This window comes from Thamnophis elegans, unplaced genomic scaffold (assembly GCF_009769535.1).
Source record: "Thamnophis elegans isolate rThaEle1 unplaced genomic scaffold, rThaEle1.pri scaffold_38_arrow_ctg1, whole genome shotgun sequence".
NCBI classification, from domain to species: domain Eukaryota; kingdom Metazoa; phylum Chordata; class Lepidosauria; order Squamata; family Colubridae; genus Thamnophis; species Thamnophis elegans.
Window position 1 is genome coordinate 481979 of NW_022473861.1, and position 19308 is coordinate 501286.

General features: G+C 39.1%; 1 protein-coding gene across 1 annotated transcript; it reads right to left on the bottom strand.

Moving 5' to 3' along the window:
* Nucleotides 1-3467: 3467 nt before the first annotated feature.
* LOC116523505 (vomeronasal type-2 receptor 26-like) lies at nt 3468-11390 on the bottom strand. Its single transcript, XM_032238621.1, has 3 exons — nt 11100-11390; nt 6729-6855; nt 3468-4372 (listed from the first exon to the last, which is right to left on the bottom strand). Exons 1-3 carry the CDS (start codon nt 11388-11390, stop codon nt 3468-3470), a joined length of 1323 nt encoding a protein of 440 aa, XP_032094512.1.
* Nucleotides 11391-19308: the final 7918 nt, after the last annotated feature.

Consider the following 19308-nt stretch of genomic DNA (forward strand, 5'->3'; position numbering starts at 1 on the left):
TTCTTCAAGATTTCCTGTCACACATTCCTTCTTGTTGAATAAGATATATTGGTTTGAAGAAACACTTATTGTATGTCTGGTCTTAATAATAAATGTAATCAAACAGATAAAATATTGTCTGCCTTGGTCTTAGGTCAGAATGATTATTGAGAAGGAGATATTAGTCTTGGTTCAATGTGCCAATATCAATAATATTCTTTAGAGAGTTGTAGAAATAATTGTGTTTGAGCTGAAAATTGTACAGACAATAATCTCTGGTGTAATATCATTGATCTATACAACTAAAATAAAAAATCAGATCTGTAAATCTTATAGCCTTCTATAATTAGTTTATTAGTATGTTTATCAAGATATGAAAAATGAAAAATGTAATATTTGAAAATGAATGTTACTTTCAAAGAAAGAAGATTGGAAGATCTGGAGTGACTGAGCCTATAGCAGCAATGGCGAACCTTTTTTGGCTCACATGTAATTTTGTAATTTGTAATTTTAATTTGTAATTTTAATAGATTTGTATGCCGCCCAATCCCGGAGGACTCCGGGTGGTTTACATAAAAGCAATTTAAAAAATATTTAAAAAGTTTAAAACACAGAACAGTACAACTTAAAAACAGAAAACACAACATGCACTCAGTTATAATGAGGCTGAAGTTCAATCAAGCTCAACAGCCCATGGCCTGCCGGAACAGCCAGGTCTTAACGGACTTACGGAAGGCCACGAGAGTGGGGAGGGTCTGGATCTCAGGGGGTAGATCGTTCCAAAGGGCCGGGGCAGCAACAGAGAAGGCTCTCCCTGGAGGAGCCGCCAGAGGGCATCGTGTGGCCGACGGTACCCGGAGAAGGCCTGCCCTGTGCAATCTTATTGGATGCTGGGAGGTATGTTCAGGAGGCGGTCACGGAGATATCCAGGTCCTAGGCCATGTAGGGCTTTATAGGTAATAACCAGCACCTTGAAGTGTGTCCAGAGACTGATGGGAAGCCAGTGCAGCTCACAGAGGATAGGTGTAACATGGGTGTACCTAGGTACACCCAGTATCGCTTGTGCGGCTGCATTCTGGACCAATTGTAGTCTCCGAACACTCTTCAGGGGCAGCCCCATGTAGAGCGTGTTACAGTAGTCGATCCTTGAGGTGACATGCCATAAGTGGAGGGAGCACAGGGGGGGTCATGTGCAGGCATGCTGCACCCATAATGCAATGGATGATCCACCTCTCCAGTGTGCATGCGCGCACTACAGGCGCTCCCCCCATTTTTTGCATGCTTTTTTCACCTTCCCCAGGCTCCAGAGGCTTTATAGGAGCCTGGGGAAAGTGAAAACAGCCTCCCCGCCCCCTCGGAAGCCCTCTGGAGGCTTCAAGGATGTTCAGAAGGCTTCCCTGAAGCCTCCAGAGCAGTCAAAATTACTCTCCGAGCAAAGCGGAAGTCACTTCCAGTTTGCTCAGAGGGTCATTTTAAGCGCTCCGAAGGCTTCAGGAACCTTTAGCTACAGGAACCTTCAGCTTCAGGGACTTTCAGGACGCTTCCTTGAAGCCTCTGGAGCAGTCAAAATGACCCTCCGAGCAAAGCGGAAGTCACTTCCAGTTTGCTCGGAGGGTTGTTTTAAGTGCTCCAAAGGCTTTAGGGACCTTCAGGCGGCTTCCCTGAAGCCTTCAGAGCAGTCAAAAAGACCCTCTGAGCAAAGCAGAAGTCTGTTCCCAAACTTCTGGTTTGTCTCCTGGGTTGTCTCACGTATTAAAGCTGTGCATACTCTGACATTTCATCCTGATGATGATATGCTTTAGGGTAGATTCTAAGATTGGGGAGACAAAGATGCTTCAAGGATTTATTAACACACAGACAGGACCTTGGCAGCAATCCAGCACAGTCCAGGCCTTGGCAGCAATCCAGCACAGACAAGACGTTGGCAGCAATCCAGCACAGACTAACCTTGGCAGCAATCCAGCCTGCCAAGCTAGACACGAGAGTTCTCCAGCTCTAGTGAATATGTTGGCTCCTGTAAAGGGCGTGTGCACAATCATTCCTTTTATAGTCTTGAGAGGAGCCTAATTACCACCAGCTGAGGGCAATTATCTCCTGTAACTGCGTAACTGTTCCTTATGCCTATTAGCTCTCCATTGCTGGGCATCCAGGAACAACTCCCTTGTCTCCTCCCCACTGCTCCAATGCATGATGTCACAATCACACTCCCTTGTCTCCTCCCCACTGGTCCAAGGCTCAGGAGCCTCCTGGTGGCCAACCAGCCTCTCTGCACCCTGCTCAGAGTCGGAACCCTGTCCAGGGTCCTCCACATTCTCCAGAACCGACTCATAGGGCCCCTCGCTGTCGGAGTCTGGTGGCAGGTCCAACAGCTCCTGCTGGGCAACAACAGATGGGTACTGTTGTTTTTGTAGCTGAGTTGAACCAATGTTTTCTGGTCACTGAAGGTTCTTTTGTGAACTTATTACTTTAATTTTGTAAGCCAATAAATCACTTCTGTAGGCTATGGTTTTTCCAGTTGCAATGTATGGCAGTGAAAGTTGGACCATAAGAAAATCTGAGCGCCAAAGAATTGAAGCCTTTGAACTAAGGTGCTGGAGAAGAACCCTGAGAGTCCCTTGGACTACAAAATGATCAAACTGTCTAGAGGAGATCGACCCTGACTGCTCTTTAGAAGGCCAGATCCTAAAGTTGAATCTTAAATACTTTGGCCACCTAAAGAGAAGGAAAGACTCCCTGGAGAAGAGCCTATATAAAACATAGATTTCCAACTCACACAGATAACTGACACTAGGAAATCCTACCATTGGCTGGAAAGATCTGGACTAAAAGATATCAATGAGGCATTCATCATAGCAGCACAAGAATAGGCCCTGAACACCAGCTCAATAGAAGCAGGATCCTTTGCACTAGACAGGACCCAAGGTACAGACTGCAAACACTTCAGAGACAGTCCAAAATACAGTAGCATATATAATATGCAGAGGGGAGCAACATAACCTTAATGATAGCATAACCTTAATAACCTTAAAGAAACATCTATACAATGTATGAACTATTCCCTCCCAAGGACCTCATAACCTCATAAAGGAGATTCCAGAGAAGGTTGTAGAGAATAATAGGGCTAAGATCTTTTGGACTTCCAGAAACAGATAGAAAGGCCGGTTTTAGTTGATTAATCAACTGGATATCATGGGAAAAGATAAAGAGGAGAAGACAGAGGAAGTTATAGATGTAATGGCACAAAGACACAACATCAGGAAGAAGGAATATGAGAAGCTGGAGAAGTATCAGAGCCTGAAAGAGGAATGAGAGAGCATGTGAAAAGGCAAAGGCAAAATGGTCCCAGTGGTGGTAGGAGCACTAAGAGCTGTGACTCCTATACTTTCATAACAGATATAGACACACTGACACACACAAACATATCAAATGCATGGCTAAGACTCTGTTTACTAATGCAGAAGGATTATGGATCATCCAGCTTTACATTCTTATGTGGATTTTTTTATGCTTAGCTTTTGTTTCTTGTTTAGATCAGATCTCCAGATAATGATAAAGCATTTGGGGAAAAAGATGCAAATCAGTATTCCAACACTGGAAGCTATGATAGAGAAAATCTCCACAGCCACCATATATTTCCCTTTTGTGCTCAGGTATGTTGGAACAAAGGACAACCAGACACTGCAGAAGACCAACATGCTGAAAGTGATCATCTTGGCTTCATTGAAAGCATCAGGCAATTTCCTTGCTAGGAAAGCCACTAGGAAGCTAATAAACGCAAGGAAGCCCATGTAGCCCAAGACACAGTAGAACATGTAGTTGGATCCTTCATTGCATTCCAGGACTATTTCTTCTGCCATTGAACCCATGTTAGCATCAGGGAATGGAGGGGACGTTATCAGCCACACAGTGCATATAATCCCTTGAACGGAGGAGCAACCAAATGCTACATACATGGCAAGTTTTTTCCCTACCCACTTGGTGATCTTGGTCCCAGGCTTGGTGGCCATAAAAGCCAGAACCACAATGACAGTTTTGGCTAAAACACAAGAGATGGCCACTGAGAAGACAACTCCAAAAGCAGTTTGACGAAGGACACATGTTACCGTGGATGGTTGGCCAATAAATAGTAAAGCAGAAAGAAAAGATAACAAGAGAGTTATCAGGAGAACATAGGTCAAGTTCCGGTTATTGGCTTTAACAAGAGGAGTATCCTGGTGTTTAATAAAAATCCAGAAGATTACAGCTGTAATGAAACAACAGAAAATAGCAGAGCTGGCTAAAATGGTCCCCAAAAGTTCTTCATACATCAAGAATGTTAAAACTTTTGGGAGACACAAATCTTGGTTATTGTTTGGGTACTGATCTTCTGAGCAATGAAAACAGACATCCGTATCTAGAAAAGAAATGATTTGTTTAAATATAGGGTGGTTCTGAAATTCTTTTCACTAATCAAATGTGAACATACTGTAACTGTCATCTGATAATTGGTTAGAATTTGGGAACCAAATAACTTTCTATCGTTCGCATAAAGGTCCATCACCAGAAATGACTAATAAGTCAGGATATATGTTACATTTCAAATAAATGCAATTCCTAGGAAACTCTCAAAATTTTCTTTGAAAAACAAAGCAAAACAAACAAAATTATTCAATTCACTTCTTGTATATTAAAAAGCAGTCAGTATGTACCTGTGGCTTGTGAGCTTGTACATTAGAATTGAATAGAATAACAGTTGAAAGGGGTCTTGAACGTCTTCTAGTTCAACCCCCTGCTTAGGCAAGAAACCCTACACCGCTTCAGACAAATGGTTATTCAACATCTTCTTAAAAACATCCAGTGTTGGAGCATTCACAACTTCTGGAGGCAAGTTGTTCCACTAATTAATTGTCAGGAAATTTCTCCTTAGTCCTGAGTTGATTCTCTTCTTGATTAGTTTCTACCCATTGCTTTTTGTCCTACCCTCAGGGTGCTTTGGAGAATAGTTTTACTCCCTCTTCTTTGTGGCAACCTCTGAGATATTGGAACACTGCTATTATGTCTCCCCTAGTCCTTCTTTTCATTAAACTAGACATACCCAGTTCCTGCAACCATTCTTCATATGTTTTTGCCTCCAGTCCCCTAATAATCTTTGTTGCTCTTCTCTGCACTCTTTCTAGAGTCTCCACGTCTTTTCTACATCATGGCGACCAAAACTGAATGCAGTATTCCAAGTGTGGCCTTACCAAGGCATTATAAAGTCGTATTAAAACTTCACATGAACTTGATTCTATCCCTCTGTTTATGCAGCCTAGAACTGTGTTGGCTTTTTTGGCAGTTGCTGCACACTGTCGGCTCCTATTTAAATGGTTGTCCACTAGGACTCCAAAATCCCTCTCACAGTTACTACTATTGAGCAAGGTACCACCTATACTGTACCTGTGCAGTTGCAGTTTGCAATTGGAATTTGTAACTGGAATTTTATTTTGTAATCTGTAAATATTCTGTTTTTACATGACTTTCTAGCTTGATGTCTCACTTATACTGCTGAAAATCACACGTAAAAAAATACTAATTGACAGCTGGGGATCATGGAGAAAGAATCTAAAGTTATTACTACTTCAGTTAAATATGCACTATTTTACATAACTGTTTTTTTTTTAATTTTCAAAGGCAGATTAAAAACTGTTATGACACATTGAGACCATATGCATATAGTCCCTTTCTAATGGTGCTACCAGACGCAGTATGTTTGACAGTAAATGAACTCCAAACGTTATCTCAATTAATTGGTCTAAACTCATAAAGTAATAATCACAACATTAAGCGTGATTTTACCATTTAGGAATTTGGAAAGCGATCAAGAAGTCCAATGTGATCTCTGCTTTCATTTTAATTTGCATAACCAATTTTATATATTTCTAAAACAGTTGAGAAAACAAAATTGTTATATCCAGTTATACCATAAATAAAATAACTTCAGATAATGTCATTAATAACAATAAAATAGCCACATATTTTCATTGCTTTTGGGATTTTTGTCCCTCTATTGGTATTTCCTACGAACTTGGGATAGACAGATGTTGATGCTTGATGATGTTAGAGGTATTGTCACACGATATAAGCTATTCTGGGTAAAATTGCTTTGGCAATTGACCAAAGATTTTGTCAATGGTGTTTAAGTGGTGCACCCAAGACTCCTATTATTACTGGTACATACATATATTACATAGTCACCTATGTAACTTTCCTGGTAAGTAGAGTCAGTTAACATCCATGGGTAAAGAGCCTAATTCATTGCTACTATTTTTCTGGTCTTCCTATCCAGAGCTTTTAATTCTGTTTAAGTCCAGTTCACTATTCCAGCTGTTTATGTGGTTGGGTACTTGTGGTTCTTTGAGCTTTGTTCTGTTCCTGCACACATTTCATTACCAGGGTGACTAACATTATCACTCCACGGGAGGTGAAGTTTGCTGATTGTTTCTAGAATAAAGTGTTTGGTTTACAACTCCCCCATGCATTGATGATGCTATCTAGATTGGTAATGAAACATCTGCAGCAAGCAAAGGAAACTCAGAAAATCCAACAGGGATTCTATTTCTGTTTTTTTAAAAAATAAAAAAAATACTGCAATATTCTGTGATGAATTACAGCAATATTCTGTGATGAATTACAGCATCATGATCATCAACTATTTTTGGATAATAAAAGAAGGCACGCCTTGTAGTATTGATGTCAGTAAATCTTTCCGCTCTCCATGCAACCTCCCTTACCTTCCTGGCTGGCAATCTTTCCATCAGGACATCGAAGACAATCATAGCAGCAAAATGGCTTTGATTCTATCCTTTTCTTACTGTATCCTGAGCGGCACTTGTTATTACATAGAGAAAGTGGCTGTACCTGTTCATTAAGAAAGAGAGATAATGCTGCTCATTGGACAAGACTGTACCTCTATTATTTATTTGCATATTGTTTGTGAAACTTTCTTGTGGCAAACCAGAAATGGAGGATCCCTTCCAGGGCCTCAGCAACAAGATCAGGTTCATCACCATTGGTGGGATTCAGCCAGTCTGCACCTATTCCGGAGAACCGGTTGTTAACTTTGTAAGCAGTTTGGAGAACCGTTTATTGGAAGAAATCTCCTTTTGTTTTTTTCCCACTTTACAGGGCTAATCCTGTAAGGAAGGCAGGAAGGAAACATTCTGGTGTTGTTTCTAGCCTAATCTTTATTGTCCTGCTTACAGAAACTGTCTCTCCGGTTAACTCTTATTACATTGTCACAGCTAAGATGAAGCACCCATCGACATGAGTGACATTGAGTTGGCCACACCAAGCCAGTCACATGACCATCGAACCACGCCCATGCATCTGGTCATTAGGGCAGAGAACAGGTTGTTAAATTATTTGAATCCCACCACTGATAACCACCCTCCCTTATTTACATAATCCAATCAGATATTTCTGTGCTAAAACTAAGTTCCCTTAATCTGGTCAGGCCAGGAGAAAATAAATTATCACTCATTAGAACTAAACCAACAAAAGATAATGAGGACTCGGGCTTTGCAAGCCTTTGGCAGCAGACTCATTAGGAAATTGCAACAGTGTATTTGGGTGAAAATGCACAGACCTTCCAGGTCTAGATTAAGAGCATGCACCTAAATCTCCCATCACTCTTTAGCATGGACAGACCATTCCCGAACACTGATTTATGATCCACGGTGGCCCAGTGGTTAGAGTGCAGTACTTCAGGCTACTTCTACTGACTGCCAGCTGCCTGCAATTTGGGAGTTCAAATATCATGAGGCTCAAGGTTGACTCAGCATTCCATTCTTCCGAGGTGGGTAAAATGAGGAGATTGTTGGGGGCAATATGCTGACTCTGTAAACTGCTTAGAGAGGGCTGTAAACAGGTGGGTTCCTGCCAGTTCTAACCTCTTCTATAGAAGAGGTTCCACAAATCTACAGTGCTGTTTAGACCCGGTTCCAGCTCCCTCCCCCGCCCATCCGCACATCATCAAGATGAAGAGCGAGGGGAGGAATTCTGGGAGTTGAAGTCCACAAGTCTTAAAGCTGTCAAGTTTGAACATCTCTGGGTTTTTTTTTTAAAGGGTTAGGAGTGCAAGGGTCTTGTAACTTGACAGCTTTAAGACTTGCGTGCTTCAAATGCCAGAGCCAACATTTGGGTTGCTAAGCAAGAGCATTGTTAAGTGAGTTTCACCACATTTTACAAGTTGGCCATGCCCACCCAGTCACACGGCTGGCAAGCCCCTCCCACCCAGTCATATGGCCAGCAAGCCACTCCCACAAAGCAGGCCACACCTACAGAAGAGGTTCTAAAATAATTTGAAACCCACCACTGGGTGTAAAGCACTATAAAGCGGTATATAAGTCTAAGTGCTGTTTCTCCTTAGTAAAAATACAAACATTCCTACTCCAATAAAGGAAAAATATATTTTTTTCTGTGACTCTAAATAACTTCCAGCAAAACAGAACCCAAAGCTTCCTGCTCCCCAAGTCACAACTCCCATCAATGTCTTTTGCTCTCCTATGAACTGGAACCCAACGATCATGACTTCTAATAAAGAGTGATCTTTAGTGTTGCACTCCATCTTTTGAATCTACAACATTTCATACTGCCAAGAGTAGCTCCTGGTGGTTTGTAATGAAAATATCTGCTAAGTATGAAATCATGTGATACCACAAAGCAAGGATAATAAACTAAAAACCAGTAAATTAAGATTAAAATCACTAGACAGGAAGTATAAATCATTGTGAAAGATCTCATTTCAAATGTCCCAAAACATCATGGGGCAGGATGTTCTATACATTGGGAACCACTATGGAAAACACTTTCTCTAAGTTCCCCTGACATCTCATAATAAATTGGGAAGATATTTTTTGTGTCTTTTTATCCCATTTTCCCCTTCTTTGGAACACAACACAACCTTTTGTAGAAGTGGCAGAATCATCTTTAGAAGGTTGACTATGATATTCCAGTTCAGTAAGTTATTTGAATAGGTCAAAGTGGCCATATATAAAATGAATGAGGAAAGCAGATATAAATGGATATTGTTGAATTCCTAGTGAGCTTTTTATTATCTCTTAAGGCTTTGTGTAATATTTATGAAATTATTTTATCTGTTAAACTGTCTATTCAGAATAAAAAGTAATTCTAAACCTTTTAATGATCTTTATTCTATGGTCTTTTGGACAACACATACAAATTATGTATGTGACTTATGGAATCTCAAACTATATTTTTATCATTCACATATGCCACCTGCCAACTTGTAAAGCATTCCTGGCCTGTTCTCAAGCTGCCATAAGCAGAAGAGGGGAGAACTACAGAGCAGCTCAGCAGCCATGACCAGAAGCACATTCCATGCATACCTTTCCCAAGGCTGTATGCCAAGTTACTAGAGCCCGCCAGAAAGGCATGTTTTCTACAGCCTGAGAAAGTGTTCCATCTCAGAATGTGATTTATGACATACCTTGGGAGGAGGGGGCGAATGGTCATAGTTGGGCTGTAAATTACGTGGGGCAGAGCTGACTTCCCTCAGGTACATGCTGACAAGTTGCTCCTGGATTTCTTTTGAAACTTGGCTTTAGGCTCATGAGTTAATTAGGTCATCAGTCGGAACTCTGGCAGCAAGTCCCTAAATTCTATACCTGATACCACCATGTTTTTTTATATATATATTCATGTCTCTCCATACACACAATAACTCATGACCTGAACAATGTATGGGAGTAGAAAAAAAGCCATGGAGGGCTTTATTTCTGAATGTAACAGGAGGGTGGGATGTTGGATTTGTAAATATTTCTAACAATGGACTAACTATGGAAAGTAACCTAAAATGTAATTGCACCATACATACCTGATTAAATCTCCTAGGCCACACAACAGATTCTTCAAGAGAAGAAAACATTATTTTTTGATAACCATTGATCCCTCCAATTTTGACTCTCAGAAAAGATTGGTTTGGAAATATGATCCAGTTCACAAGATTAAATCCAGCCTCTAACTCTCCATTTGGGTTGAAGGAAACCTTTTCCCCAGCACTGTTATTGAAAGATACCTTCCTTACAAACTGATTGAACTATTTTTTAAAAAAGAAGAAAAATTGAAGAGTACAGTAAACATTCCAGTACATTAAGAATAGTGTTACATCCTCTTTGTCTTCTTTAGGACAATTATCATTTCTAAAGCAGAGGTTGTATTCAGCTGGTTCGCTCCGGTTTGGGCAAACTGGTAGCGGCAGCTATGGGAAGCTCTGCCCACTTACCCTGATGTAATGTGTGAGCACCATGCATGTGCAAGCCTTGTCCTTTAATCACTAGACCAAACTGGCTTTTCCTAGGAATTCCTGCCCAATCCCTTTTTTGAGTCAAGCTATGGATAAATACAGATTTCGATTTCATTCTACCATTAAGTGGTACTCATTTTCTTCACTCTTTTTTTAAAAAGGATTTAATTTCAAAAATTTGGAACTTTGGCATATTATTAATGGGAAGTATGACACATCTCACATAATGGCAGTGTGGTGTGTTTATCTATTGTATTTTTTGGAATACTAGGTGCATCTTTTTTCCTCCCAAAAGAGGGTGAAAATCTGGATGTGTCTTATACACTGAATACAGCATTTTTGGCCTCCCGAAACCCTGCTACCTTCACAAAAATGGATGTGCAGAGGCCTGCAAAGTGGTCCTGGGGGATGGGGAGAGCAAAACCAAGCAAAAAAACAGGCCATTTTTAACTTGTTCTTGCCCCCCAGCCCCAGGAGCACTCTACAAGCCTCCTAAAGCCTATGCATGTCTCTTTTTTGGCAAAAAGGGCCCATTTTCATGAGAAATGGGCTGTTTTTTTCCTCATTTTTGTCCCCCCAGCCCCCAGGAGCACTTTGCAGGCCTCTCAAACACTTTGCATGCCCCATTTTTGCAGAGTGCAAAAATTTACCTCTTCAAAATCTTGGTGCATCTTATATTTTAGTGCATCTTATACTCTAAAAATACTGTAATTTAATTTTAATTATTTTAATTTAAAAATTTAGGAAACTTGTGACCCTCCCCAATCTAGGTTTTAATAGTTTACCTGCAAATATGGTCAACCCTCTGTCATTTACAGTTTATTGGTTAGAAATTTACCTTCCATAGATGTTGTTTCAGAAGGTTTAGTTTTGCTTCACGATCTCCTGCTCGGTATCTGAATATGGATGTTTGGATATCATGCAGAGCATGTGCCACTGCAAAGACTGCATTGTAGACACTGTAGCTGTGGCTAGTCATGTCCATCTCAAATACAGTTGAAGGAAGATTTCCCAGTTTTTCTTCACCAGTACAGATGCCTACAACTTCCTCCCCATTCATGGAATTGGAGAAGGAACATTCAAATGCATTTTCCCAGAAGAGCTTGATAATGGCATCTTCCTTTTTCATGTTAGGCTTTCTCATCTGAAGAAATTCCTGGAATCCCAAAACCTCCTCCGAATTCCATCCGCCAGTCAGTGCCGACTGGCGACTACGCGGAGGAGAGCCTTCTCAGTTGCAGCTCCGACATTATGGAACACCCTCCCCGTGGAGATCCGTACCCTCACCACAGTCCAGGCCTTCCGCACAGCCCTGAAGACCTGGCTATCCCGTCAGGCCTGGGGATAGGATTACTCTCACCCCGCCCGAATGTTGAATGAATGTTGTGTTTTTATGGATAATTTTCTTTTATTCACGATTTTTTTTCCTTTAAGTCTTGTCTTGCACCCCCTTCCCCTCATTATTGTAAGCCGCCCTGAGTCCCTCCAGGGAAAAGGGCGGCATATAAATTCTTAATAAAATCTAAATCTAAATCTAAATCTCCCCTGAGTGAACTGCAAAGGAGAGAGCACCGTGGAGGAAATCTATGCCATCATTCCTTTGGAAGGGAAGTGATGTGAAATGCATCTGAGCTGTCAGCACCCACACTTTAACTTTTTCCAATAATGGTACATCTTCTACTTGGGATATGGTGGGGATTATCCTCAAAATAATCATATCTTCAGCTTCGCCATGGATTAACACTACATTAGCAGAGCTTCTTATAATAATGTTGAAAGTTTCAATCCCAGCTTCCACAGAAGAGAGAATATTATTAGAATAAGTAATTGCTGGCAAAGTTTCAATAAAAGCAAAACAAACGCCACTCAGGGAAAACATGGGAACCATATTTTGTACAAACTTTTCTCCATTCTCACAATTTGTATAGACCATCCCTATCCAAGTCCACTGGAAGTGGAGCATCAATTGGAGAATTCCATTGTATTGGTGGTGCACATTTGGGAACATCTGTTGGTATGAAACAATCTGTGTTTTTTCATTTATCTCTGGAGTTGATCCATAGATGAACTGAAGAAATAGATGGAAAAGTGGGATGGGAAGGGGACAGTTTTCAATTGTATATATAAAAAAATTACAGAAAACAAAAGCCCAGGAATCAAAAATGAAGAATTAATTGTGATTTCAAAATGCCTTCTAGCCATAGTTTTCATGTGAATTTAGAAAATATTTAGAATAGAATAGAATTCTTTATTGGCCAAGTGTAATTGGACAAACAAGGAATTTTTTTTTGGTGCATATGCTCTCAGTGTATATAAAGAAAGATAAAGTAGAATACATTCCTCTAGAATCATAAGATACAACACTTAGTGATAGTCATAGGTTACTAATAAGCAATCAAATCATACTAGGAAACAAATAAAACTATATAAATTGTAAAGATGCAAGCAACATGGTCATATCATAGGTGGGAAGAGATAGGTACTAGGAAGGATGAGAAGAATAATAGTAATACAGTCTTAGTAAATCATTTAACAGTGTTGTGGAATTTAGTTGTTTAGCAGAGTGATGAAATTCAGGGAAAAAAACTGTCCTTGTGTCTAGTTGTTCTGGTGCGCAGTGCCCTGTAGCATCATTTTGAGAGTAGAAGTTGAAACAATTTATGTGAGGGGTCGGTAGTTATTTTCACAGCCCTCTTTTTGACTCGTGCAATATTCAGGTCCTCAATGGAAGGCAGGTTGGTAGCAATTGTTTTTTTCTGCAGTTCTAATTATTCTCTAAATTCTGTGTCTGTCTTGTTTGGTTGCAGAGCCAAACCAGACAGCTATAGAGATGCAGATGACAGGCTCAATAATTCCTCTGTAGAACTGTATCAGCAGCTCTTTGGGCAATTTGAGCTTTCTGAGTTGGCACAGAAAGAACATTCTATTGGGTTATTATTATATATTATTATTATTATTATTATTATTATTATTATTATTATTATTATTATTATTATACAATTGTATCACAGCGGCCAGTTGTTTCGCCGGATTTGGCATTGGTTACTAGTCGGGCCCCACCCAGGGGCCTAGGACGTCGTAACGTATTTTCGTAATATGCGTGCAGATCCAAGCAGTGCGGCTTTTTGCATTTGGCTGATGGTGATTTTGTCAATTTTTAACTGTTTTAAATGTAATTCCAGTGCTTTTGGAATAGCACCCAGTGTGCCAATTACCACTGGAATTACCACTGCTGGTTTGTGCCATAGTCGTTGAATTTCGATTTTTAAGTCCTGGTATCTTGCGATTTTTTCATGTTCCTTTTCGGCGACCCTGCTATCACCTGGTATTGCGATGTCTATGATTGTGACCTTATTTTTCTCAACCAGTGTGATGTCTGGTGTATTATGCGCCAGTATTTTGTCGGTTTGTATACGGAAATCCCACAAGATCTTGACCATCTGATTTTCGGTGACTTTTTCAGGCTGATGTTCCCACCAGTTTGTTGCTGTTTTAATATTATAATTTTTGCACAAATTCCAATGGATCATTTGTGCTACTGAATTGTGCCGCAATTTATAATCAGTCTGCGCGATTTTTTTACAGCAGCTGAGTATGTGATCAACAGTTTCATCAGCTTCTTTGCAAAGTCTGCAATTGGCATCATCAGAGGATTTTTCAATTTTGGCCTTAATGGCATTTGTGCGGATAGCTTGTTCTTGCGCAGCCAGGATTAGTGACTCTGTTTCTTTCTTTAATGTACCTGTTTTTAGCCATAACCAAGTTTGTTCACTGTCCACTTTATCTTTTATTTTTTCCAGAAATTGTCCATGCAGTGCTTTGTTCTGCCAACTCTCCATTCTTGATTTTATCACATCTTTTCTGTATTCTTGTTTTGTCTGTTGGGCCTTCAGTAGATTTTTGTTCTTTACTTCGATTAATAGATGTTCTTGGGTGTCTTTTAAATAATCAGCCAGTGCATGTTTTTCTTCTTCAACTGTTTGCTTCACTTGTAATAATCCTCTGCCACCTGATTTTCGGGGCAGATATAGTCTATCAGTATCACCACGTGGATGTAAACTGTAGTGCATTGTCATTAGTTTCCTGGTTTTTCGGTCCAAAAGGTCCAAATCAGCTTGTGTCCAGTTGACTATGCCAGCTGTGTATCTTATAACTGGTATTGCCCAGGTATTTATGGCCTTGATTGTATTTCCACCATTCAATTTAGATTTCAAAATTTTCCTAACTCTGTTGGTGTACTCTCGCCTGACAATAGTTTTTACTTCTCCATGCTTGATGTTATCCAACTGCAGAATGCCTAAGTATTTGTAGGCTTCATTTTCTTTGCATTTAATTAGTTGGCCATTGGGCATTTCAATTCCCTCAGATGCAGTGATTTTGCCCCTTTTTATGGATACAGTGGCGCATTTTTCATGCCAAACTGCATTGAAATATCGGTGCTGAATACTCGGACTGTATTTGTCAATGATTGGATTTCTATTTCTGACTTTCCATAGAGTTTCAAATCATCCATATATAGTAAATGCGAAATTTTTTCAGCTTTTTTGGCTGTTTGGTAGCCTAATTTCATTTTTTTTAAGATTACTGATAGTGGGATCATTGCGATGATGAAGAGAAGAGGTGAAAGTGAATCACCCTGGAAAATTCCTCGCTTGATATTAACCATTCCGTAGCTCTCATTCCCTACTGCCAACTCAGTTCTCCATTGTTTCATTGCCTTTTCAGTAAAGGATGTAATATTTTTGCTAATGCCAAATATTATTATTATTATTATTATTATTATTATTATTATTATTATTATTATTATTATTGTACTGTTATTGTTATTATTATATATTAAAGAAAGTAGCCTAGATGCTATGAATTATCTATTTTTCAGTGTAAGAAATGAGCAGAAGGTATCTAGAATTTCATTATTTGTTGAAATAATAATCGGTCAGTTCCTGCATAAATAGGATTGTTTTGGTGCAATTGATCAAATGATAATCTTTCCATCCTTGCATTTCATAGAACAGCTATATCTGTATTCTATGCATAAAGCAGAACCTTCAGTGAACCCTGTAGTATCAAATGTGATATACTCTGGAAAATAAAATTACCTTCAGAAATAATAAACTGGCCCAATTGGTTCTACTCACAGCTTGTTCTGTTCTATTCACCACTAACATATTTATGGTCTAAGATGATGCTATCTAGTGGGTATAATGAATATCTTCTGAATTTTATCTGGTTTCTTTCTCTACAATTCAATTTAAAAAGCACATTCTTCTTCTCCTTTCATCTTTCCTTTTCTTTTCCTTTCTTCTTAAATAGCAAGTGTTCTCTTTTAAATTAAAATAGCAACAATAACAACAATAAAAAACACTGAAATTTAATCAGAGGTGAAAATAAAGGAACATCAATTAAGGCAGACTATCAGAAGCCAAAGCAGCTCTAACCCTAAAAAAAGGTTGCATATCAAAGAAACCTACTGTCAGCCTCTGTTTTGCTGCTTGCTTTTTGGCTGCCATTGAAACGGGGAGGGAGGGCATGGTATTTGGTGGGGGGAGAATAATCTGTACAGGAGGATTGTTAATTGGGAGTTGTTCTCACAAGGAGGGGAGTTTACCGCCAAGGCCAACTGTCCGGCATACCAACCTCCCACCTGACAGCTGTGGAGATATGGGATTGGACTATGGACTGGGGTTACCGAGGGGAGGGGAATGGGTCATGTATTGATATCAACTGCTTCGCGCACTTTTGCTCAGATCCAGCTTTGCTTAGCTTCTAATTACTTATAATCAGTAAAAGTACTCTTAATTCTGCAAAATGGAGTTGAGTGGTTTCTTTCTTGGTTATTAAGTGAAGCAGCCTTGACATTAAGCTGGACACCTACTAAATATATCTACTAAAATGAGCTGCAGTGGCGCAGTAGTTAGAGTGCAGTACTGCATGCTATTTCTGCTGATCACCGGCTTCCAGCAGTTTGGCAGATCAAATCTCACCAGGCTCAAGGTTGACTCAGCCTTCCATCCTTCTGAGGTTGACAAAATAAGGACCCAGATTGTTGGGTGCAATATGCTGACTCTGTAAACCGCTTAGAGAGGGCTGTAAAGCACTATGAAGCAGTATATAAGTCTAAGTGCTATTTCTAAATAATATATAGCTAATTAAGTCAAGTGAAATAAACAGCTAAAGACTTTGTGAGATCCAGTGGGTCCATTTACTCCCTAAATCTCTCACCCTACCTTCATTCCATGAGAAGCACCCACCACTAGAAGGAAGACATAAGAAGCTTCAAAAGTGCCTCTTTTCCATGTAGGCACTGTACCTGTGGCATCTTGTAAAGAGACAGGAGGGTGTTCATGTGGGCTCCAACTGAAGATGAGGGTCCTCCAATGACAGCTATTGGTCGTTTCTTCATATCACACCAGTAGTTAGGGATGAATCTCTCCTTGGTAGAGAACATTTCTAATGAAGCACGGTAAGTCCATGTTGCAGTGAAATAACTGTTATAAATATGGAAGCCCAGGGTATCATTGGGCAAAATGTGGGGATTTTCATTGATCTCCTTGACTGCAAATTGCAAAGCTAGGAATTGCTGATAGATTGGTGTCATCACTCTGAAAGGAAGATTATATATTCTTTCACATTGTTCAAAGTATGACATTTAGTAGAGTTTATGACAACATATTTTAAAGTACATAAAATATGTACTTCAGTTGGATATTTCTCACCAGCTTTTTACAAGCCCAGTTCTCTAAATATATTATAAATACATTGGTTAAAAGAATGATTTCTGTCCCTCTCCAATATATTATTTTGTAATACAATTTTCAAGATAAAATGACTTTGGAGTCTGAAATACTTGAAATCTATTATGCTGAAGCAAATACCTGCACAGTGTTTTTTGCAATTTTTTTAAAAAATATTTTTCCTCTTCATTTTTCTGCTCACTACCATGAAAACATTTTTTTAAATTTAATCCCTTTCCTTTTTTTATTTCATCCTTACCATTATTACAGTAAAAATATGGAAATAAGATATTTGATAAAGGTGCCAGTCTTTTTAAAAGCCCTATGAAAATTAGCCCAAAATGTGTTGAACTTTAGTTGGCATTGCATAAAATATATGGCAATTTATTATCTATATTATTCACCCAAATTCTTCCTTGGATCCACAAAATGTTAATGTGTTGAAAATCACAGATCAATAAAGACACATTATACATAACTTTTTAATCTCATTATGTAAAATATCCATTGCCTATGAGAAAAGTGAAATAACACTACAAATGAACAAATATCTCTGCGTTTCAAATAAAATTACAGGATTTCATCAAAAAGATTACTCGACGGTGCTTCACTGAAGTCCATCACTGAATAGAATATGGAGATCGTAGACAAAATGCCAACAATAACGAAGTCTCCAGGTTCATAGTGCTGGTGAAGAAAAGGCAGAGGCTCACTCTTGCTGCATTTCATGTTAGGAATCATGCACAACACATTGGGTAAAAGCACTATAATTAATGCTCCAAATACCACAATCATGAATGAAGCAGCTCTTTCGTTAAGCCAATTCATCCCACTCAGGACTGTATTTCATTAATTCAGAAATAGGTCCCTATGTAAACACAAATGTCAAAATTCAGAATTCTAACTCAAGTTTAGAACATCACCTAGTGTCTTCTCATATCTTTTTATTTTGTTGTATTGCTTTTCTAAGGTTGCAGTTCTTGCAACACATTTGAGAGCTATAGGGAATTCAGAAGTTGTTGGTTTTAAATAGATAATTGTAGGGAAGGCATCCCTAGCTGAGAATCTATAGATAAAACAAAATCATGAATAGAAAAGTCCATTGGATATTTCCCAAAACTCCATTGGACGTTTTTATTTTCTAAGAACATGGTGATAGTTGCACCTATCTGATTGAGTACAAAAATTCTCTTGAAATTAAGAGATAGCACTGAAATAAAACTAATCAAATTAGCAATTGCAGTGGAAATATTACCTAAAAATAACCAAAAAATCTAGAAAACAAGAAATGAGCAGGAAGTTAAGAAAGAAATGTAACTTTGTAGTGTTTCTTCAATATCCATTTTTTCTGAGTTACAAAGTCAGGTTCTTTGTATATTTTGGGAAGCCTATGATTAAAAATTACACTGGGCAGGTTGGTGTGCATATTTTAACTTTACAGAAAAATCTGGACATCAGAGCGATAATATTAAATTTTAATATTATTTTTTTAACAAATTGTTTAATGCTACTTTAATATTGTAATATGAAGGCTCACCAAAGCAAGAACTATAATAATATTTATTGTAGCTCAACAATGTTTAAACTTTCTTTCCAAAACATGCTTCAACAAGGACAGGGACATATGCTGGTCCCTGTTCATATTATAGGGGAAGAAGGGCCCAACCTGCAGATTCTATAGGCTCAATGCTCTCTGTTCTCCAATTTAATATCTACATGAAATTGCTCAGGAGGTTGATCAATCTGGGATGAGATATCACCATTTGTTGCCTTTTTTTGTTCCCAAATATGTATACATCCCTACCCTGGACCATCCAGTTTCTGTCTTGGAATTTGTGAGGCTTTGGATGAGGGAACAACAGTCTTCAACAAAAGTCATAATAAAACCAAGTGGATTTGGAGTTTTGGACCCTCTGGCTCTGAGAATCTTCCATCTCTTGTTCTGAATGGCCCCCAAACACACCCTGTGCACAATCTGGAAATCCACCTGAACTTGTGGCTCCTGTTTGATGAGCAGGTGGCACTTAAGCTTTGCATTTTGTACCAGTTATGTCTATTCCTGGACTGGGAGGCTCTGCTCATAGTCAATCATGCCCTAGTCATTTCCTGAATGGATTTCTGCAATGTAATTTATATCTACGTAAATAGAATAGAATAACAGAGTGGGAAGGAACCTTGGAGGTCTTCTAGTCCAACCCCCTGCTTAGGCAGGAAACCCTACACCACTTGGACACTATCCAAAATTTTAGCTCATACATAGATAGTTATGGGTGTAAGTCATTTTAGACATGTGTCACCTCTGCTCCATAAGCT